General features: G+C 41.0%; 1 protein-coding gene across 4 annotated transcripts in view; it reads right to left on the minus strand.

Annotated features, from left to right (window-relative positions):
• Positions 1-2,879: 2,879 nt before the first annotated feature.
• Positions 2,880-24,384, minus strand: part of CDH2 (cadherin 2) — a 127,519-nt gene continuing 106,014 nt past the window's right edge. For 3 of the 4 annotated variants that reach the window (XM_083622903.1, XM_083622904.1, XM_083622902.1), the window contains exons 8-16: positions 23,035-23,172; positions 22,369-22,554; positions 19,380-19,636; positions 17,838-17,980; positions 16,301-16,534; positions 15,567-15,800; positions 14,009-14,148; positions 9,575-9,739; positions 2,880-4,320 (exon numbers count right to left, since the gene is read on the minus strand). In XM_083622903.1, coding sequence (XP_083479029.1) covers positions 4,114-4,320; positions 9,575-9,739; positions 14,009-14,148; positions 15,567-15,800; positions 16,301-16,534; positions 17,838-17,980; positions 19,380-19,636; positions 22,369-22,554; positions 23,035-23,172 — 1,704 coding nt within the window. In that variant the 3' untranslated portion in view covers positions 2,880-4,113. Of the gene's footprint in view, positions 6,864-7,216; positions 9,740-14,008; positions 14,149-15,566; positions 15,801-16,300; positions 16,535-17,837; positions 17,981-19,379; positions 19,637-22,368; positions 22,555-23,034; positions 23,173-24,384 lie in introns of all 4 variants that reach the window. The other variant, XR_014550262.1, reaches the window with a different exon arrangement.

The raw sequence follows: 24,384 nt of genomic DNA on the forward strand, positions 1-24,384 counted from the left end.
AACATGAAGCATCTACTATCTGCAGTACTTTTAGTTAATTCTGAAAGAGCTCACATTTGTTAATAACTTGGTAACTGTTAAGATCTGTAGTTTGTGTAAGGGTCATCACAGACCTATCACCACTGAGCTTCCACATCATCTCACATCGCCGAATGCACAGAACTCGGATTTAAAGAAATCAAGTGATATGCAGATATGCGTGAATCAGGGCTATGTTGCAGCTTATTATTGAATGCTCTGAGACTCCTTAATGTAACTCCCTTTCTTGATTGATCTCCTACCCAATCTTTTGGTGTTGAAAACATTAATTTAATGAGGTGGTAAATTTTGGATAAAGGTGCAGGAACTAACACCTTACTCTATAACCGTTTCAGAGCATTTTTTTCATTCCAGGTGGACCACTTGCTTGCTTATTTACCTACCACATTAACACTTCCTAAATCTGCTGTCTATCCTGTCCATATTTTCTAATCCAATGAGTAGTCACTGAATAATGTTCACTCTCCACCCGTACATTCATAAAAATTAGGAAATCATAATGTGATTACACACATCCTTGGGATCAATTCTATTCCATTTACAAGGTATTTAATGGATGGTAAAGTCTTTTTCTGTGTGCGTGTTTTCTTTCCCACCCAATGCAGATACTGCTTTTTTGGTGACAATCCCATTTTGTTGCTATTTAGAAAAAGCAGCAATAAAAGGAACCATTACTGCAAAACACATTTCTGCACAAATTTGCAAACGCACCACACACTTGCACAATTTACGAAGCGATCTATCATCTCCCTGTATAATTTGCATTTATTAAAGCCAATTCCTTCCACTATCATGGCTCTCCTCTCTTGCCCATGTGCAATTCTATTTTCAATCTCTTGCTTTAAACTGTACCTTCACCACCCCACTTCATACTTCACTTATATATGATTAGCCTTTTTCATCAAACCAAGAATACTTTCCTCAACTTCTGTCTGCAATATTCAGCATATTTGGAATAATTCATTCAGAACTCAGTGCTGCTTACTTCAAAATAAACATTTTTTTAAAAAAGATTAGAGGCATTCAGACCTACTAGAAATTAAATATCTATCACATGCACACGGACACCCACACATGTAGGCACATATACACACACAAATGGAAGCTCTGCTGCCCCACAGCTATGTAGGCCTTGTGAGTAATTGTCATTAATGCAATACAACTGAGGAAGACCCCAATGATCCATTTATAGGGCTGGGATACAAATAGGTTAATAAAGAATTCTATTTTAAAACCACATTTTCTCCTGTAATTCTGAACTGAAGGGAAACTAGAGAAATTAAGTCCAATTAAATCCACTATTTCTAGTAATATAACTGACAAGAGCTGAAGAGAAAATGAGCCTCCAATAATAGCGAATTAAAATGAAGTCATAAACCTTTCCCAAATCTGTAGCTTAGACCAGGCATGGGAATGTCCAGCGTGAAGCCAAATTAGTTCTGCCAGGGGCTTTAATTGGACCCACAGGGTTGTTCCCGCCCCCCCCCCCAGCCATGCCCATGTTCCCCACATCTGAAGTCAGGTATGAGACACGTAAAGCTGCAGCTGCAAAAGAATGATCAGGAGCATTAGAACAGGGGTAGGCAACCTCAGGCCCATGGGCCACAAGCTGCCCATGGGGGTTGTTTAACCGGCCTACGAGCCTCCCACTCGGCGAGTCCCCGCGCACTGTGCTAAACTGGCATAGCGCAGCATGGGGACTTGCTTCTGCGGCACCGGAAATCACATCTACGCAGACAATGAAAATCACGGGCGCGCGCGCTCACGCGCAATCCGGGCCATGGAGGGATCTCCATGGGTGAGAACCGGCCCAGGCGAGATAAACCTTGCCGACCCCTCCATTAGAATGTGCTCCCCATTGGGTACCATTCAGCATTTTCTAATATGGGGCCCAATGCAGGCTCTGCTTGGATCCGCTTTACCAGTGAGTTCCCACTTGGGTTTGCATTGGGTGATGAATTTCAATTCAATGCTGAATGCAAGGCCCAACTGGGCCTTTGCAGACATGGCTTGGTTGAACTGGTGCCTGCACTCAGGCAAGCTGCAAAAGAGAAGGGGGAGCTTCCAACCATGTCATGACAACAAAGGAGGAAAAGTAACAATGGGAAGATCAACCTTGATTCTTTCCTTTTAAGTTACCTGATGTCATGGTGACACCAACTGAATGGCAGGGTGGCAACATTCAGGATCTGTCCACAAGCTGGATCCTTCACCACCCCCACTACCCTCCGACATAGACCTACTGACTGGCACACTAATTCCCACTTCCCAAAGTCATTCCATTATCATATTGTATCTGTTGCATTCACCAACAATATGTTAGAATTCAAGGAGGCCTGCCAAAATTTTCAGTTTCCCACTTTCATGGAATCCTCCCTTTGGGCTTTACACCCAAGTTTTAGCTCCCACGATACCATGCACCTGCGTTTTTATATACAATTCACATTCATCCCAATGGGGCTCCTGTAAGAGATGTGGCCTAGTCTTCACATCACTGTACCCATAGCTCAGTACCTCATCTGCTCAGAGATGCATGCTTCCCTACTCAATGCAATGACAGAGACATCTTGGTGCTCGCAAAAGTTTCTGTGCAGAAATGCTCCCTCACTGTAGTAAATAAGGGGAAGACCTTGTCATGATGTGACCCCTCTGTCTGTTGATTGGTGTCCTCACTTCAACAAGGGGATTTGCTGGATCAAAAGACAAGGAAGTATTAAAATATTTTTGCTAGCCTTCTGAATGAAATGTTAAGGCTTTTCTGTTAGTGTTTCCTGATTTTTTTTTTAAAAAATTCCAATTCATGCTCTTCAAGTGGAAAGAAGTTCAATCCAGTCACAAGATCCAAAATTAGCATTTTATTCAGAACATTGGGGTCAGGGGTGTATCATTTATATTCTGGTACATAATACAGAGGCAAAGCTGTTGTCAGACGTCTCTCTGGTTTAAAAGCTCTTTTTAACATACTGTGTAATTGCTTTAGCCACCAGTATCAGGCTATCCCTTGAGTTTTATCTCTCTGTCTTCATTTTGTTTGCTTGTTTTTGGTACAAATTATGTAAAACATTTGTGCTAAGAACTTTTCTCCCTCCCCAAACAAATAAAAACGAAAACAAAATAATAAAAAAAACCCAAACCTTGAGTACTCTAACTACAGCTCAACAATTGAATCAATGTCACTTGTTTGCAACCTGTTTGTAAATACTTTATCCATAACGAAAGATATAAACATGCAAAAACCTGAATCCATAGTCCAAATAATACATACACATGTTCGGAAGTCTCCGCACTTCTCCATAGACTATGCCAATAAAACATTATGTACACATACCATTTTTTTACAGTGAAGTGGGAAAAAAAGTATTGTAAAATGCTTAAAAAAATGTGTATATGGATTAAGACCAAAATGTGTCTAACATTCTATCATAAGAAAAGAAAATCAGTTCTGCTACAAACTGGTGATATGAAAACTCCCTTTATTTGCAACCAGCTGCATAAGTTTTAGAATTTTAGTGAAAAACCCTATCATCTAAAACTAGAAGTATTGTACATTTTTTTTTCATTTTCATGGCCTTCTCCCCCCTCCCCCAAATAACAAAATTTCCCCATGAGGTTTTTTTTTTCTTTTTCCAATTTCCTTATTTTAATAAAAGCAATGCAATGTAACAAAAGCATGTTGAAGCATATTGGTGATTGAACTTTCTCCCCACCCCAATGTGGTTTGTCTCATCTTTTCATAAATCAGTACCATTTAAAGCCTTAAACATAAAACTAATTCCAATCTGAAAAAGGTACAAAAAGGCACATAAAATCCCAGTGCTTCTGTACTGTAAAATTCAAGTGTAACTGAGCTCAATTGTTTGTTTTCCTTTTTTTTTTCCAAACAGCATTGGATGACTGATATTCCCAGTGAGCCCAAATAGGTTTGCAGCCTATGCCAAAGCCTTCAGCAAGCACTTGTGCTAGTAGACTACAAAGTTAAAGCCTAGCTTCTGTACGCTTGTTGGGAATACCAGTGGAAAGGTTTGTACTTGTCCAAACGCAACATCCAGCCATCGCCTCCTCCGCTCGTCGTGTTCAGTCATCGCCTCCTCCGTACATATCGGCAAGTTTCTTGAAACGTGGGCCCCAATCGTTTAGGTAGTCATAGTCTTGCTCACCACCACTACTCGAAGAGTTGAGGGAGCTCAGTGACCCAGCTGTGGAGCCACTGCCCTCGTAGTCAAAGACTAGAAGGGAGTCGTAAGGAGGGGCTGTAGGGTCATTGTCTGCTGCTTTAAGTCCCTGTAACGAAAGACAGAAAGGAGGGGAAATAATGAAGTGAGGATAGCACCCCTAGGTCATCTCTACACCTGCATTTGAAGGGAAATGGGACCACCAGGGAAAATGCCATTTCCCTGAACTTGGCTGCCCCCCCTTGATGAAGAAGAGGAGAATGGAGGCCTTTTTTGGACTATCTGAAAAATCACTACGGTCAAATGAAATTGCGGGCAGGATTCGAAATAGGAGCAGCAGAAGAATTGCATTAGAGGGATTTCTGTAACAGATAAGAGCTTGATATATAATGCTGCAGAAAATGGTTTGAACAAAAACACTGGCGGTGTGGGTGGGAAGTCAATCCACGAAACAATGTAACTATTTAATTTGAAGTCAATTTGTAAGAATTGGGAAATTCAATAAAAATTGTATTACGAAGAAGAGGAGGAAGGCGGAAGGGAAACAACTGCAGGTATTAACAAGTTTGTGAACAGCTGGAAGTGTCACCAGGTAATGCGAAACCCTTTGCTTTTGATCATGTAAACACAGCGACAGATACGCCAGCCAACATCAGTAACACAAGCACAAATCCCGGCAGCTCTCAAATTATGCTAATTCAAGCAGCCTGGATCTAAAGATCAAGCAAAACCTATCAAATATTGCAAACTCAGCGTGCGAAGCTCCCATGGTCACCTATTAAATGAAACTGTCAAACAGTCGTAACGGGCACGCCCAGGGATTCAAATGAACCTGATCAAATGCTGCATCCAAAGACATGCACAGGAGCAAAAAATTGACAGGCTGGTGCTATTGTGTGGGTTCAGCACCAGCAGCAGATGTGAGAAGATGAGCTCAGGGGGAAGCAGGCTGGGTCAGCAGCAGTCCTAGCACTGATTGAAGTGTTGGAAAGAGCCTCTGTTAGTTGCCTCCCACCCCCTCCCCCAGCTCCTGTAATCACTGGCATTTATGTGAAGAAAATGCAGTAGACACAGAAGACCATCTCTATCTGCACAGATAGGAATAGCCATCCACTTTCTGTGAGTCTAGATGAAAGGCGCTGGCAAATAAATAGCCCTACATTTGTATAATGCCATATGGATGATATCAACTTGAAACATCTGGATCTAATTCATTAGTTTATGCTGTTTAACACAGTGCAATTATATGCATTTTTTTCTGGATCTATTGTTCCTGATTCCCCACCCCCCATATAAACTGAAGCAACGTCAACCAAGGGAGAACTCACGTTTGTAAGGCACAAACTGAGAAGCAGGCAAGGTCATCTGGCTAAAGCTCCAAAAGCAAACAGAGAGGCCAACCTCTCTGGCACATTTGTTTTTGAAAGCAAATCACAAATGCAAACTGCTAAGAATTCTGAAAAGCATTATAGCAGCCTCCAACCTCGTGACTTACAGAACATTTTTACTACAGTTCCCATCAGCTGCAAGCTACATCATTCTGGGGGTCTGTAGAACTTGTAATTTAAATCACATCAAAGGGCATCAGGTTGGGGAAGACTGCATGATAGCAACCTTGTGAATAAGCACCGCTGTGCTGGCCTGGAGTGCAAGGTCTCATTTCAGTCCTGCTGCCATCACTACCAGTAAAGCCAGCTTACCTGGCTCTAGAATGGGCGTTTAAAGCTTCAGCAGGCAAATGTATCTTTTCTAAGGTAGCAAGAGCACTGTTGTGTGTCAGCCATCTACATCAACAACGGACAGAGCAATCTTCTTAAGTCCTTTCAAGCTGGGAGTTAGATTCTCTTAGTTCAGCATCTACCGCTAGCAGATGATGATATAAAACTGCTGGTGCTATAGAGTTTATAGGATAAAACTGCAATGAAAAATTCAATGTTCCAGAGGCTGCACTTAATGTGCAAACTGTCTGGTGGAGAAGAGGCCTCTGAAAGGCAGTTTTACAGAGACTCTGCTGAAGTTGCCTCAAATTTGCATTTACAGCAAAACAAGCATTTCATATTCTAAACAGTATAAATTGGTACCTAGATTTAACACTGGAGCACTGAAAAAGGACAGCTTAATTTTTCATAAAATCTGATCCATAAAGTAAAAAAATTGGCAAATAACCATTTGAGAAATAGGTTTTTTACTTTGTTGTAACCAGAACAATCTTCAATATACAGCCTAAAGGCTTTACATTTCATACCTAAATGCAGAATATAATTTGGAAATGAAGAACAATTGAATAATTTGAGCTGTCTACTTCAGTTGCTATGAGTGACACGAAGTTCTATTTTATACTGTCAAAAATATACAGGTAGGGTGATTGGATTTCCCATTTGCAGTCTGGGAGGTAGAGAACATGCATCTAAAATCCCAAAATCTAGCTAAACTCTTTTGAATCACATCCAGCTCTTTGCTCTTAAAGCACCTGTATGCAGTGCACCTGGTTCTCTGTAGTTTAATTTTATATCTGTGAGGAAATGCCCAGTCTGCTTGCCTGCTCTCTTTGTAGACTTGCTTGCAGTGACCTTCCCTAACATCATGGTTTTTTAATATGACACATTTGTTCCAATATGATTTAGCCAGCATCCCTCTTCCTCAGCATTTGATCTTAAAAAGGTAAAGATACCCCTGCCCGTACGGGCCAGTCTTGACAGACTCTAGGGTTGTGCGCTCATCTCACTCTAGACGCCAGGAGCCAGCGCTGTCCGCAGACACTTCTGGGTCACGTGGCCAGCGTGACAAGCTGCATCTGGCAAGCCAGCGCAGCACACGGAAACGCCGTTTACCTTCCCACTGGTAAGCGGTCCCTATTTATCTACTTGCACCCGGGGGTGCTTTCGAACTGCTAGATTGGCAGGCACTGGGACCGAACGACGGGAGCGCACCCCGCTGCAGGGATTCGAACCGCCGACCATGCGATCGGCAAGTCCTAGGCGCTGAGGTTTTACCCACAGCGCCACCCGCGTCCCATGTCTGCTAACTAAGTGCTGCTGAAATGTGTATTCACTTTACCTTCTGTCTCACTGATTCACTGTTGAGGTGATTATGTTAGCCATTAACCACCATTAACGTTCATTGTTTTGTTGTTGACCCTCCTCTCACACATTTTTTGCTCCCTGTGACTTAGCCAAACACACACAGAAAGCATAGTCACTGTTTACATCTTAATGAAAATTTATGGTATTTATTAATGTAACCAAAAAATGGGCATGACTTGTATTTTGTGAACGTTAAAAGGTGAGCTTGATGTATCTACTTTTATAATAACATTTTATTATTTCTTATAAAATGATCAGTTAATTTTTCTATCACCTTGTTTGTACTGGGGCCTGAATTAATAATGCAAACTGCTTATTTTTTTTCTGGACAAAGTGTGTGTGTGGGTTGCGCAGTGTGTGCAGAATCATTAGCACACCCTACAAGCTATGCCTTGAACAATGTGAAATGGATTTTTGGGGGGATGTGTTGAGTTGTGGGGAATCATAAACACAGTGCCCTGAAATTTGTCCCATTCTAGAACTAAGTGATCTATTTGGTGGGCTGGGGGTGGGGGAAAATCCCACCCCAAGCCTGTCCCTGCCCCAGGCAGCACCCCTATAAGATTCATTTTATCTTCATCACCACCACAACCCATTTATCACCAGTGCATCTTCAAAGTCAGTGTGATTTACACTTCTGGGAAGGACTCTCCTCAAACAAAAAGCATTTTATGTATAAATCCAACTAACATTAATGACAAAGACCAGTAACTCCAGGGGGTGAAGTGGCTCAATGAATTTTCAGCCTGATTTGAAATGTCATTAAAGACGTAAGCAATGTTATTTTCAAAAAGTTAAGGTACTGGCTTGGGAATAGTTAAAATTTGTGAAGTGCAAATGTGTTGAATCGCTATTGGAACCAGTATCAAGGATCACATTGCATCCCTACCAGAGACAGGAGATTTTAGCCTGTCACACACAAAAAACTCCTCTGGGACATGGCCAGGAAAGCCCAGCACCATGGTCATGTCAGTAGCACTTCAGTGATGAGATTTCCCATCACCAGAAAGGTTTATCTCCATTCTGTCATGAGCTGAAGCCTGGGTGAACAGGAGTAACCGAGTGTGCTTGAGTTGGACCCAGGAAATCCTGGCAGGTGCCGAGGTCTTCTAATTGGCAGAGCAAGTTTGCTGAAGTACTTGATTGGCACCATGGAGGTCAGGGGTGTAGCCATATGCACACAGCTGATGGGAACTAAATTCTGGTAACAGCAGCATCATATTGCCTAATCACCCAGTCATTTTGTTTAATCAAAGGCACACCTTGGCAATGGGCTACTTTTGTAGCCCAGTTTTCAAGAATAAGTGACATAAAACCAACACAAGACTACCTAACTGTGATCTTATACTTAAAACTTCTTCATATTTATGTTGATTTCCTACAGTATTTGCTTTCATTTGCATTAAAGTTCTTATTCAATGTTATGTTGCTTATTCATGTATTCAATAACAGAAATGCAGGGCAATGTCTATGACCACCCAACATTTTTATGTTTTAATTTATATTCAGATTACTTCTTCTGTTCAATATTATTATAGTTTCCAAAGCACTATGCACAAAGAACAGATCAAAGCCTAGTTCCTCAAATCGCATTCAAGTAGGCATTTACACACACCATAAAATTTGGTCAATGGCAAAAGTAACATAAAAAGCACAAGAAACACTGGTAATCCTACACAGCATTGCCTGAATAGAGATATATCCTGGCTATGTATTAATGCACAAAGGCACTTAAAGCTCCACAGCAAGGCAAGTGTTTGAAGCATTTATGTAACATTAATTTTGCTATCTTCACATTAATCTTATTTGATGGAACTTTTGGTCTTTGTAGAAGTACTGAATTTCCTGTTTTTGGAATTCAAAGGGTGATGTGTGAGGAAAATAAAAATGAACTTCCTGTGTTATGAATTGGAATTAATACATGAATGTAGGCTAAGCTATCACTTTGCTAGTCTATTTATTATGTGGAACCCAGTGAATAATCCCTCTTGGATATATTGTGGTTAAGACTGATAACATATTATGAATGTAATTAATATCAGCACACAAAAGTTAATTGATGCATTTCCCTTTTTCAGTTTGAATGATTTAATTAAATTTCCATGTGCTTAAAAAGAACCATATTTATGTCTACCAAACCAGATAATTTTCATTGTATAAGCAACTTTTTTTAAAAAAATATTATTCTTCAAATGTAAAAGCTATTATTCATTGTCTGCACAGATGGTGTCTAATAGGTGCTAAAATGAATCTTTGTTTCTCCTCCTCTCCTTATTTTACCTCGTTAATGAAGTCTCCAATGTCCCCAGGATGAGGAGCTGCTGATCTGACCGGATATTGAGGTTCTGCATGGATAGGTCTTTCATCAAGTCGTCTTATTCCGACAGGTTTGATGGCATCTGGTTCTATAGTGTCTGGTTGCTGGAGCTGACTTAAGTCATAGTCCTGTGAAAGTAATAGGCAATCACAATGTTTTGAGAATTTAGCAAGGGAAATTCCATTCCTACAAATGAATGCATATATTGAGAATTATAAAACCAATTCAGAATGTATCTTGAATTTATTTTCATCTCTCACACACATCCATTTAGAGTAAAACAGAATGCTTATTGCCTCCATAGTGTCCCTGTCTCCATTTACAATGTCATTCCAGTTGGCTGCTTTGTGCTACACCTCATCCATTTTCTACTGCGAAACAGATTCAGAAGTAGCATTCATCTGTGACTAAACAATTTGCCTAGTAAAATACCTATTTAATATATGCAGAAAGTTGCCAATATTGACTCCTCTGTAACACAAATAAAATGCTAGACATATTCATTCTGAAACACAAACAGGGACAGAACTGTGCAGTTCTGGATAACACATTTGGAGAATGGCAAAGTCCTGTAGATGCTTTTGGACGACATGTTCCATCAGCTCCAACCAACACTGGTAATGGTTAGGTATGATGTGAATTGTAATCCAACCAAAAGTTTGTGGGTTTTTAAAAAAAAAATGGGAAAGCATTCAGCCATGTGATATATCACATGCAATGCAAGGTCATAAAGTCCATGAATTACCATGTCATCTGCTGTTTGTGTAGACTACCTTTTAGATGTAAGATGGAGAGGAACTGTCAGGATAGCTTTTCATCAACACCAAACTGGATGACATCCTGTGCGACCACAAATAATCTTCAGGCGAAAGCGCCCATCTAATATTCAGCCACCATTTTAATTAAAAATAGATGGTTCTAGAAATGCTAGGTCCTCTGAAGGGATTATTAAATATCTGGGGCTGCATTTAGGAGATGTTCTAGATTTCATTATTTTACCTTCAGTATGTGTCAGCACAGGGTAAGGATTAGGAAAAACCAAACATATAAATCCACATCCTTATCCTGTTTATCTTTTTCACTACAAGTGGATCCAAAGAAGCAAATAAGGTATTTAACAACTGCCACATCCTTCTCAGTTCTCAGGAGAGAAAAGGCACAACCCCCAGGCATAAGGTAGATCTTGGTAAAACATTATGACTCTTGTGCTTTGTTTTGCATAGCAGGCTGGCCCATACCACCCCACATCCCAGAAAGGATCGCTGTGTCAAATGAGACAGTGCAGAGTAAATAGGATGAGAAACGTTCTGCAATGTATTAACTAAGAATTTACAAATGGTCAAATCTCTCCTCCTAGTTTAATTAATATATACTATTTCTTGCTTGTTGTGATAAAAGTAACCGGAGTTATAAACGTAGCAGGTGAAAACATTTTGGTGAAAGCTCTGGAAGAGGTTGAGGTCCTTTTGAAGTGAAACTGTGGTAAGCTGATTTTCCAAGAAGGGCATCATTCTGAGTGACCAGCTTTCATAATGGCCTAGACCTGGGATAGGCAACCTGATGCCCTCCAGATGTTATGAACTACAACTCCCATCAGCCTCAGCCAAGCATGGCCAATGGTTAGTAATGATGGCAGCTCAGAATGATGGAGGGCACCAGGTTACATACCTCTGGTGTCAGTGTCGAGCAGGCATGGGCAAACTCCAGCCCTCCAGATGTTTGGGACTACAACTCCCATCATCCCTAGCTAACAGGACCAGTGGGCAGGGATGATGGGAACTGTAGTCCCAAACACTTGGAGGGCCGGAGTTTGCCTATGCCTGTTTTAGAGCCACAGAAAGGAAGGGAGTATTGGGACTCCTAAGGTTGTGTTGGAACTCCAAGGGATTATGCCTGAAAGACTCTCATGTGGCTCTCAAGAAGATAGGATACATACTCAATGGCTCAAAATAATGAATCCATCTAGGTGTACTTTGCAGAATGTATTGAATGGAGGTGGTTCCTGCAGTGCTAACTCTGATTACCCTGAGATCAGCTGTCCCTGTGAAAAACTGCTTAATGCTTCTGACAAGTGAGCACAGTTGCAGACACTCTTTTGCCTCTCTAAATAAGGTGACAACCTGTGCATGGAGAGCCCTGCTTGCACAATGTGAAGAAGGATGCCAATAATGTTTTGTGCCCCAATATAAACCACGGAGGTGGCATGCAGGGCCTGGGCCAGAGCTCTTAGAAGCTGAGAACAATTGTAGAGAATGATACTTTCTCCCTAGCAGAAAATGAAGGAAAGGGTCCCAAGTCATCCCATGTCTTGAATTTTGATCTGTGCTGTTTTTGTACTGCCTGAATTCTCTTCCCTTTAGCTTTTAGGTGCCTTGCTGGTCCTTTTGATAACTCAAAAGCCAAATGGTCAGTCTCTCTCTTTCTGCCCAAGGCTGGTAACATGACTGACGCTCTGTGGCCTTCCATGTATTGACCCTGGTTTCCCAGCAGCATCAAGGCCTTTTCTCCAAGAGGGAAGCCTGCGTCATCCACAATGGCCTCTGTGGGCCTTTTGTGTGAAAACCCTGGCAGATCAGATATCTTTCAGCACTATGCTTCTTGCCAAGGCAGATGGCATAGACCAGGGGTCAGCAGGGGGCCGGCCACTGTCCCTCAGACCTTGTGGGGGGCCAGACTATATTTTGGGGGGAAAAGAGAAAAAGAATTGAATTCCTATGCCCCACAAATAGCCCAGAGATGCATTTTAAATAAAAGCACCCATTCTACTCATGTAAAAACACACTGATTCCCGGACCGTCTCAGGGCTGGATTTAGAAGGTGATTGGGCTGGATCTGGCCCCCGGGCCTTAGTTTGCCTACCCATGCCTTTGGTGGATGAAACTTTCTTTCTAGACTACTGGCACTTCCTGAAAGTAACCACTGCACCACATATATAGTGAATGTTTGCGTGTGGTGTTTTTTAATGCTGTAATATGTAGTGTCTTTAGCAAAGCTTCTTGACAGGGCTGACACTTTTGGGGAGATGCACCAGCTGAAATTCATACTGATAAAATTATTAAAATTCATCTACTTATAGGTACAGGGTCACATAGTGAAAAGTTAAACAAAGAAAATTAAAAATATTTCTGTTTAGTACACTGTTATACATTTCACACAGAATTTTTTTTTACTCTTAAGGATTTTGTTGCAATGCTCAGAAAACAAAAAGAAATCACATTTCTAAAACTGCGTATAGCCAATTATTTTACCCTAAAAAATATCTGTTGTGGTCTAAATGTTTTGAGAACTGAAGCGTGAACCTTAATGGACAGCTTTCAGTAATTAAAATACTCACTCTTCGTCTCTGCTTTTATTTAACTGCACAAGCTCCATTAAGTTTTCCCCCTTTTATATTTTACACTAATACTTCTCCAAAAGAACTATTCAGATTTAATCTTAAGGGCAAATATGATATGTAGATATTAAAGCATCCAATGGTCTCTGATAGGATATAGACTTCAACGCTATGTTCTTCACTCCGAAGTGAACTATTCCATTATCTAAGGCTGCTACACGTAGCCTAGTATAAAGCAAAACTGAACACTTTTCAACCCAGAACCTGACCCATAACATTGATGGGATCATGGACCAAACACCATGAGTTTATAAGTCCTTTGGTATCTATTATTTGCTACAGATGTATCATTATTTGCTAGAGATGCTCAGTGGAAGAGAATGAGAGAAGGAAAAGCTGGCTTCCTCCCACTGCTATGACTCATTTTCAGATTTGTCATTCAGCACACACATTATATACTAAGTGCTGGTAGAAGCCTCAATTTAAAGGCAAAAAGCATCATTTCTCCTAGTGACCATCTTCCCATGTGGTTTTCATGGCTCTGTACCATCTCTGAAAACAAGCACCTTTGCCTGTGATTATACTAGTGAAGGATAGGAGGTGAAGTGAGCTTATTATCCCCATTTAGTACTCCCAAGTGTTCTGCAGCCAACTTTAATTGTTATTTAATGATTATGTCTGCCTCCAGAAGGATCAAATAGAAGTTGGGGAAAGCTCATGGAAGCAATCAATAACCCTGCCTTCTCCTTACAAAGGAAAGAATTAGCCTCTTTTGATGCTCTGGGTTGCTGCTTCCAAACACATAGAAATGTGTAAAATGTGATGTTCTGTCTTGCATCTGGAATGAATCTGAAATAAGTTGAGAGCCCCGGTTTTGGATAGTGGGAAAGTATTGGGAAGAAATGTCAATATTTGGGTCCAGAACAAATCTTGTTGCTGGTCTCAGTATATGCACACAAAGACTTTTCTGGATTATTTCCAAGACTTTCTATACCCCCCAACCCATCCCAGTTTCCAGCTGTTTTCTCATTGTGCTATTAGTAACTATGAGCCCATTTCTCACCTGGTCTTCTTCTCCACCACCTTCTTCATCATACTTCAGGATATTGTCTCTTACATCATCTTCAGGGTCAATGAGCAGCTGTTTGGCCTGACGTTCCTTATCACGACGTTTCATCCAAACAACAAACAGCAGAACCAGAACTACAGGAGGTGGAGAAGAGCAAAAGCAGATGATATTAGCTCGCTTTCAGATTACTACTGTTTTATAAACACATGGGGACCCTGTGGTCCTTCACAACTTCATTCATCCCTGATCATTGGTCATGAGGCTGATGGGAGCTGGAGTACAGTAACATCTGGAGGGCCAAAGGTTCTCAATCTGTTTTAGAAAGTGCATGAAATTAGTACATTCAATACTAATGGCTGATTTGCATTTTAAAGATCTCAAGCATGGTAAGGAGAAGAAAACTACTGGATGCACATGTCTTTGTAAAGTCTAAATGGTCAAATGCAAATCTGACATATACTGTATGTTGGTGACTTGTGAAAGTCAGTTGATAGTTCACAACACTCAACTAGTGTGATGTATCAGTGGAGTATGAGGAGCCCCAGTGAAGTCTTCAGAGATTTCCGACTCCCAGCAGAATAGCTTCTTCCAGAGTCTCTGGTTAAGGGACTAACTTCTCTCCCACCCACATCAAAGCAGCACAGGGTTTATTGTGTCCAGCCACAAGACAAAGCTAAACACTACTATCTACGATATACAGTCCTTCTGGTCTTTGAAGTAAAGATACATATGTACAGAGAGATGTACTAACACTATCACCATGGTAGCTATGTAGACTCCAGTTAATTCTGAATCTGATCCCTTGTGAAGATAACTTTCAAAAAGAGGCCATGAACTGAAACTCTGCCATGGAATGATCAACTGCTCACCATTTCCAAATGCAAATAAATCACCTTATAGTTGTGATGAAAGCACTTCAGAAGCTACAATGAGTGTAGAAACGAAGTAAACTAGTTAACCCATGTGATGACCTGCCACTCATGCGAAACAAAATATTCCATTAAGGGGTTACTAGCTTCAGCATGTCAGTGGCGATCACAGTATACTGTGGAGTGCCTTTTCCCACAAGAACCAAGCAAGGCTTTGTGATTATAATCTGAGGCCTTTCTTTGTGTGCCTCGTCCATGAGAAGTCTGGAGGATGGCAACATGAAAACAGGCATTTTCTGCAGCTCCGTTTGTGGAATGTTCTCCTCAGGGAGGCTTGCTTGGCGCCTTCGTTACATATCTTTAGGCTTCCAGGCCTTTGGCTAATTAAATAGTCCATGGCTTTTTAAACTGGGGACGGGGACGGGTAATTGTTTTCATTTGTTATCAAGGTGTGTATTTTTGTGTTTTTATATTGTGAACAGCCCTGTGACCCTCAAATGAAGGGTCCTATAGAAATTTAATAAATAATAATAATAGTTCTCGACGGACTATTAGTAGACCACCTGCAGCCACACAAATCTATAGCCTATCCTTTGGAAAGACCCTATCAGTTGAAACATGTATCTTTGCATCTTACTTTATGAGGCACTACATATCACTGGTCACATGGCCCCAAGACTTACCGAGTAGTATGATGATGCAGAGGAGAATTGCAATGATGGCCCCTGTGCCCAGCCCTGCACCTACAATCCTGTCGGCATCAGTGCAGTCTCCATTTAAATCACATTGGCAAACTTTCACCTTCAAAATAGACGTGCTGGACTTGGGAGGATTCCCAGAATCTGTTATTATTATTGGAACATCATAGATGCCAGCCTCAAGGTACTTGATCCTCAAAGCCAGTTGGGCTCGGTCACCTGAACAAGAAAACAAGCTATGTAAATATGCTTTATGTGGACATGAAATGTCTGGAGAAATGTCTGTTCTAGGACCTCTTTCAGAACTGCATCTGAAGTTATTTTCAAGTGCACTTCTACCTAAACGTAGGTAGTGGCCCTCAGTTTTCCACTAAGTTATAGTCAGAGTATGTGGATTCTAACCTTTTAAGTCAGTCTCTCTGATGCCACAAACAGAATTAGGGAGCAATCCTAAGTTTGCAGAACCAGTGTTAAGCCGGCATAATGAACACCAGTTCCAAACTCTGCTCACAGCTCACACAAACTCTGCTAAGCTAGCCTAAGCCAGGTAGAAGGAAAACAAACCTTTAAAAGAGTGTTTGACTTACACCACCCTTTTCGCTTCAATTAAATTACATTGGGTTGCCAGGTCACGAGCCCAAGCAGATGGGGAACTAGCTACTGAACATAACCCCCAAAAGATGCAAATATTCATTTTTCAAAAAACCAATGCACATTACCACTAATACGAATAATGGTCCAGTTATTCCTAACACTGGAAGGATGATGTGGCAGTTCAAAGGCAAAGGGCCCGGCATTTGGATCAATGTCATCGTCTATGGCTGTGATGTTTGTTGCATTGGGTTGCAGTGTTTGACAAGTTGTGGCTTCTTGAGGATCCACTCGGGGAGCATTATCATTGATGTCGAGGAGATAGATTTGAAGTGTGCCAGTCCCACTCATTGGAGGGATTCCTTATAGAACAAGGAAAAGTAACATTAGCCTGCTTTCTACTAAAAAGGGGTTACATTAAAAAGGGGGTTACATTATTTATTGCACATATACCAACACATGAATTATGAGTGCGCATGATAATATTAATTATATAGATTTGTTGCAAAGAGTTGACTTTGCTCTGCAAAATTAGGGTTGTGTTGAAACTAGGAAAGGGGATAGGAACTCTTTGAAAAGATTTTCACCTCACTGCAAAAAATACCTTGTGGAATCATAGAATCGTTGAGTTGGGAGTGACCCTGAGGATCATTTAGTCCAATGCCCTGCAATGTAGGAATATTCAGCTGCCCTACACAGAGATTCAACCTGCAGCCTTGGTGTTATCAGCACCACACTCTAGCCAACTGAGCTATCCAGGCTTCCAACATTGACAATTTTTCCAGAGTGGGAGCAAACAAGTGTGCTAATTCAGAATGAAGGCAAGTGAGCACAAAAATAAAATGGAAGCTTGGTATCTCTGATAACGAAAAAAAAAGCAGCTAGCTGGCACTGCAAAAACAATAAAAGCAACACCTGCCTATGAACAGGAAATAGCAAGCAAGCAGTTCAGACTGTTGCTGGATGGGCCACACTATTAGGTTGCAATTGAGAGGTCCTATGCAGCATGGGAAGGTAAGGAGACATCTAAAGTGTGGGGAGAATGATTGGAGAAGAGGCTTTAGGTGGCTGTTGGCAAATCAAAATAAAGAGCAAGTATCAACAAAGGTGGACAACCATTTTGTCCTCAAGGGCCATATGTGGAGGTCAACAGGTGGTTGGGGGATGTGTTGATGGAACTGGCTATAGGTGTGGCTTGACACACACACACACACACACACACACACACACACACACACACACACACACAGCCTTTACTTCTCCCTTCCCCCTCCATCTTAAAAAGTCCTCCAGCATGTTCCTATGCTGCCTCTCTCACCTTTATGCACTTTTCCAAACTGAGATAGGCACCATAGGTGCAAGGGACGATGAGCCCTGGAAACATACTTAGAGCTGAAGCTGTTGCAAATGTTAGTCTATGGAGTTCTGCACACTGAGGACCTGCAGATAAGGGTGAGGAAGGTGGCCAAGGGATATGCAGGGGGACAGGGAGGCCCAGAAGGCTGCAGGTTGTTCGCAACGGATCTATTTAACACCTGTACAGAAAGAGTCTTTTGTGTACTACACTCTATTATGATGCTATGCTTTAGTGCATATTTATATCAATATTTTAGCGTGCCCCCCTCTGGTGAAAAAGCAAACAAACCTTTGACATTAGGTACATACCATTGTCTGAGGCAAGGAAAGTAGCATTATACATGTTGTTTTTCACATGTGGTGACTCTCTGTCCAGAACACCAATTGTTGTTACCTGACCATTAATGGAATCAATCTTTAGCCAATTAGCAGGATCTGAGAGTTTTGAGTACCTGCAGAAATTTAACAAAAACACACACACCACATTGATTTCCAATGTGCTTTATAAAATGAAGAAGAGAAAAGAAGGGCTCGTCTCAAGACCAGATGGTTGTTAAGGATTTATACAGATTCTGCTGATCAAGAGTCTGCCTTTTTTTTTTGCATTCTTAGATATACACACTGGGTGAATGCTGTATAATATTTAAAAGACTTGCCTTGAAAGCATTATATAACTATTTTACATAAATGTTACATCACTGGCTATCTCTGATGAATTATTAAACTACATTATTTGTTTGTTTTGCAAATGCTGTTCCCACTGCATTTTGATATAAATACCAGCTGCTTGGGACTGGGTTAAGGGTTAGTGGGACTCCAATCCACAAAGTTTTTAAAAGCCCTCATTTACAGATAACCTTTCTGCTCCACTGAAACACATTCAACCTAGACTGAACCCAACTGAAAGACAGTGTGATGTTTCGAGCAGCGCTAATGCTTCAAGCAGGTTCCTGGCAAGGAAAGGTGAAACTATAATATGGAAGGAGGGAAAGGTGACAAACAAACAAAATTAGAGAAAGATGGACTAATGGAAGAGAAGTACCTAGCTCTTAATGTGCTTCTTTGTAATCATGGCAAGTTTCTCAAATGGTATGCAAGTTTCCCTTATTCAGGGGAACATGTGCAAACATACATCCAATCTTATCCCATGGTTCACATCAGTCTGATCTGATAAACCACTGTGTGGCTGCTATAGTATGTTCGATTGGGTGCAAGAATCCCAGCACCTATATACAAGGTAACAGAGCAGATGCTGGCCCTGTTGCCTACCCTCTAAGCCTTGCAAAAGAACAGGCATGTCATGCTAGGGCTACTTCACCGGTAGGGAAACCAGAAGGCAGCATTTCCTCTGATCCTGTTGCACAATTTCTTATGAAGCATGCTAAGCGTTCAGCTGCACAGACTAAGCAGCTGTTGGAAATGGCTGGAGATAATGAGGACATTCATGTATCTGTCCTAGAATTCCAACTCAGCTGGCTGTTAGGTATTTAAGCAGAAGGCAGCCTAATTAGCATGACGGCTAACCTGTTTAAAGTTAATCCATTTTGAGGCTTGCTATGCTATCAAGGCCCAAGATGACACAGGGGGGCATGCAGTGAGCCAGTGGAGAGAACAGGCTTCAGAGTACTGAAAGCACCGAGCCTTGCTATTTCCAGCCCCCCACATTTTCTGCAATTCTACCCAGGGTTTGTGCAGGTGGGCACACTGGACTAAATGCAATGGGGCGAGCGTTGCCTTTTAACTGCCTGGTTCCGGCAGTGCTACAAGGTTCATGCATAGAGATTTTGATGCATCAGGTTCTCACGTACAGAGATTTATAAAGGTATAAGGCCGTTGCAGGCCCTACTGTACCTTAGAGTAGTCTGCTGCATGTAACGATCAGGGTCCTGAGCAGTGAAGGACGTTAAGACCTTGCCAGCAAGTAGCCCTTCCTCCTGACGCACGAGCTTTGTGACTGGGACAAAAATCGGGCTCTCATTCACATCAATAACTGTAATGGATACAGTCGCCGTTGATTGAGGAGGATGCTGAATTCCTTTTGCCAAAGGCACTTGGTTTTCTGCAGCTACTGTCAGTACAAACATCCTATTGGTCTCAAAATCAATAGGCTGGCAAAAGCAAAATGAGAACTATGTTAGTAGTTGCATTTGTCATGGGGCTGCAGAATTTTTCAACATTTTAAGCAGACAGTTTATCAGACATGTTGGGGGGTAAAAACATTTATTTATGGCCTACAAGGAAAATATTGCAGCTTCTTGAAGTAATTTCTGTCTTTAGGGAATTGTAACTGAAAACACAGGGGCCATGAGCACTGGTCTCAAACTTGCTCCTGAAAATTAAATTGCCTCTTCCATTGTGTTGTGTCCTCCTTCAGGGCTGCACTTCTTGGGGGGGGGATGCTTGCCCTTAGATCTGCACTGATTTTGATGGACCCTGGGTATTAAATATTCTGCTATATCTAGGGGTATAACAAATTATCATTAATATTTGCCTTTTTCGGACAATGGGATTTGCAAAACGAAACTTTAAAAGCAACCTAAAGTATACCTAAAACAAACTTAACTACTTCAGAATCCTGTAAGTTTCTTTAAGATTATAACTGCATTATGGCACCTTGGGCTAAAGAACGGCTGAATATATTTTCTCCCTACACAGCTTATGCTGCTGAAATCAAGGCATGGAAATTTTTCATGGAAACTGGCAAAGGATTGCTTACTACAATACATCTCCATCAGGAATCATTAAACTGGATTAGAGCTAATAAGGGCTTAGCACTTCTCTTGGGAGATTCCACAACATTTAATTTATTTACCTAGTTTTACCTTTCCCCCCCCCTCTATTCTGACAGTTTTAAAATAAAGAATTTAATTTGAAACAAACTGAGCTGCTGCAAGCAGATTATACTCTGGAGGCTTTAATTTGCTTCTCTTTGGTTTGATTTCAGTGTCTCTGTTCTGTTTTCCATTTCAGAGCATTCTAGTTTGGAACTGCGAGTACATCATTTGCACACGAATACAAAACACATCATCACGTGCTGCTTACTGGCAGAACCTGATACAATTGGTACCCTTGGAAATGTGCAGCTACAGAGTCTAGAAACATGTGGAACAATGGCTGTGGCTCTCTTAGAGCATAATTCACATTCCACTAAAAAAAAAAAGTATTCAATTTTCATGGTTCAAAAATGTATATTCTATTGAAAATCATAAGGATGCCTATAATATCCTACTTATTTGTAATTTTCAATGCTTGAATGCTGGCATGAGCCATAAGAGTCCATGCTGAGATGACAATTTAGGTGTATGAAAATAGAGAAGGTCAGAGGACTGTTCCCACTATCATACACAGACATGTGTAGATGATATCAACAGCAGCAGCAGCAGCAGCAGCAGCAGCAGCAGCAACAACAACAACAACAACAACAACAACAACAACAACAACAACAACAACAACAGCACACACACACACACAAGCAGTTGTGGAGTTGTGTTTTGCCTGCTGCTTTTTAGCACCTGAGCATGTACAAATGCAAATGTAGCCTTTAAATACTGGGCTGTAGCCTTTTAACCATTGGTCTTCAGAGGTTCCAACTACACATGATAGTGGTAGACTGGCTTGTTAAATTGGTGAGTCTAATTTTAAGAGCAAAATCAGCTCTCGGGTGGAGAGGGCTGTTGGTTTTCCTCTCCAATCTCTGTCATCCAGACTCCATCCCTTCAATCACACTCTGCTAGTGGAAGGAAACACTAGTAGGGCCAAAAAGAAAGAAAGAAAGAAAGAAAGAAAGAAAGAAAGAAAGAAAGAAAGAAAGAAACCCTGGGGAGAAGGACTGTGGTGCATTCCTCTCACTAAAGCATCAATTTTGCTCTTTAACTCTCATCGGGACAGACTTGGGTTGAAACAAGCGCGCACACACGTTGTTTGATCTTAAGCAGCATACCTTTGCATGCAATTAACTTCAAGCAAGTGCAAAATCTGAGTCACAGAATCATAAATGTTTACGAAGGACCAGAAACACATCAATCCTATACTTCTGTTCAAAATCAAGGCCCTATTACATCAGCCTCTTAGAAGTGAAACTTTATAATCCAATTAATAATTGCTTGATAGTGCACAGCAAGAGGACAGGAGTGCCTGGAGTGCTCTGGTCCATGGAGTCATGAAGAGTCGGACATGACTAAACGACTAAACAACAACAATAACAACAACACAGCAAGAGCAAACTAGGAGTGGCTCACATAACCTACTGTTGCTTGGTCTATATGTCCATGATATATCAGTTAGACTTCTTTAATGCAAGAAGTAATACTAAAAGGCCTTATTCATTTGGAGATAGTAATATATGCTATTGGAAACAGTTTGGGTATATATATTTTAAAGTTTAATTTAACTCAGCCTGAACATTCCATTTAGCAACAGTGCAGTTGTCAAAATTCAAAAACTACTCTAACTGATATATAGGTCTGCTATGAGATCATTTAATCTACTTTCTGCCCTTTGAGGCTGTGTAATGAAATCCACCATCTACAAAACTTTCTGAGCTGGGGGTCGAGACTGGTGGAGCTTAAAAAGTTTTGGTCTCCTGCAAATAAAAATGGATAACATGCTCCTTTGAACAGTCTAGTTAGGTTCTTTAAAAAATTATAAGCTACAATGACACAATGCATATGCCTAGGGAAGCTTCCAGAAGATAAATGCCACCCTCACCAGAGACAGGATATACATATATTTTAATATCTACTCCTAATCTGCCTTTTGGGTTTAACAGCCGGAGCTGTTTAATACTTAGCGCTCTGCCATTTATCTGCATCTGCTTAATTTGGTCGACGGCATAACTTACCTTCACAACAGTTACCAACCCATCGTTGCTGTTTGGATCAGTGTTGATAGTAAACCGGCCTGTGGGATCGCCACCAGTCATTCGGTACATGGCATTCCAAGCAGGAGTGTGTGGCTGATCCTTATCAGTCACCGTTAGATTAGCTACTGTAACATCCACTCTGTTTTCAGGGACTTCACCATAGAACTGCAATCATAAGGCACACGGAATGACATGTATGTCATTGGGCACAGGGGCATCATGCAATCTTTTCCATATCGCTGCTACTCAGCAACACTGAGGGTCCCCAGTTTCCAACTTAATTCACTCTGGTTCGAACGGTTTTCAGTTTGTATGGGTAACTGGGGTCAGCCCTTCTGTACAGGGGAACAACCCGACAGACAGCTTCTATCAAGTGACAATGTGAACATATCATTCTAATATATAAATAGAGAGGGGGGAGAGAGAGAGAGAGAAAGTGGGGGGAGGTTTTGCTTTACAGTTAAATGCTGTACTTTGGGCTGCATTTACTATGCTCTAAGAAGTAGCTATGGCCTTAGTTAAACCACTGAAATCCACTGGGCGACCCAATGTCACAAACATATTAAATCCATTTGGCTGAATCAGCAAGAATCTTTCTTAAGTAAAGGCTATTCATACACTTCATCCCCTTTATCACAGACTTACAATCATGGCAGTGAACTCTGGAGGATTGTCATTGACATCTGTCACCGTGATGACAGCAGTTGCTGTGTTTGAAAGACCATATGTTGGATTTCCTTCCATGTCTGTAGCTTGAATTATTAATGTATACTGTTGTACTTTCTAAAAAACACAAAATGACACCACCAGGAGTTACAGACAGAGCTAACACTCTGAGAGGACAGCAGGTGTTCAATAAATTGTGCTTTGCTATGCAACGAGCTTATCACGCTGCTCATTCTGGTTAACATCACTTGAACTGAGGGTTGCTGGATTTCCAACAATGGATTGCATCTAACCACATTCAGCTCCATGAATTTTTGTTTTGGGTGATTTATAACTGCAACAAACCACAGTCTTCTTGACTAGCAAGCAATCACCACCCTGTCCCTGTTTGGGAACACAAAGTTTTGATTCTGGATTAACATTTAAAAAATACAAATGCTGTGTAGCAAATTCAAACCTAATCAGGGATGGGCACTTTGGAAAAAAAAAAGGTTCATGAGTTCTGAGGCTGGGAGGGCACATTCTTGGGCAAATGATTCAAACTGCCAAGGCTTTGTTGTGGGGGAACTTGAGGGTAATGTAGCGGCAACTTCTCAGCATCACTATGGAAACCAGCACAGGCAAGGCTAACAGAAACAAGTTACTGGAAGAGAAACCCAAATCCAAATTATTTCCACAAACATTCAACATTAGGAACTAGATAGTCCTTCTTCTTCGACAGCACCGCCAGCTTCAATTGTTTTTTGTTTTGTTAAAAACAGCCTTTGTTATTAAGAATGCTTATTCTTACATTATTGTTGGGATTAAGCCAGGGCCTGGGGCTCACCCTTACCCTGAAGCTAGAAGCCTCTCTGTTTAGGGATTATACTTTTTGTTTAATATATTTTTCAAAATCATTTTTTATAGTATTTCCTTGAGAGACTCTGATAATTCATTTGGTTTTTGCTGATACTGTATACTGTTAAATGTAAATACACATTACTTCCCCCACTATTTCTGATTTGGAATTCAGCATTTTAATGCTTTTCAGATTGGTGGAGTGATATTATTGCAGAGTTCACTTCATCTTCCAAGCAGAAAACCGGTAAACGATAAAGGAATTTTGTTATTACTCTGAACCGTTACTGTCTTGAGTGCTTTACTGATGGAGCAAAAGAGACTTTTGTGAAAATGAACGTATTTAGAAAAAATAAATGTCTTTCATTGAAAATGAATTTTTCTCTCTACTCCCTGCACCAAAAACCTTTTAAATGTTATTTCTTGATAGAATGAAGTTGATATTTTCATTTGTCAGCATGATAATAAAACAACAAACTTTCCCCCTGCCCT

Source organism: Podarcis filfolensis (genome assembly GCF_964270895.1).
Source record: "Podarcis filfolensis genome assembly, chromosome: 7".
Lineage (NCBI taxonomy): Eukaryota > Metazoa > Chordata > Lepidosauria > Squamata > Lacertidae > Podarcis > Podarcis filfolensis.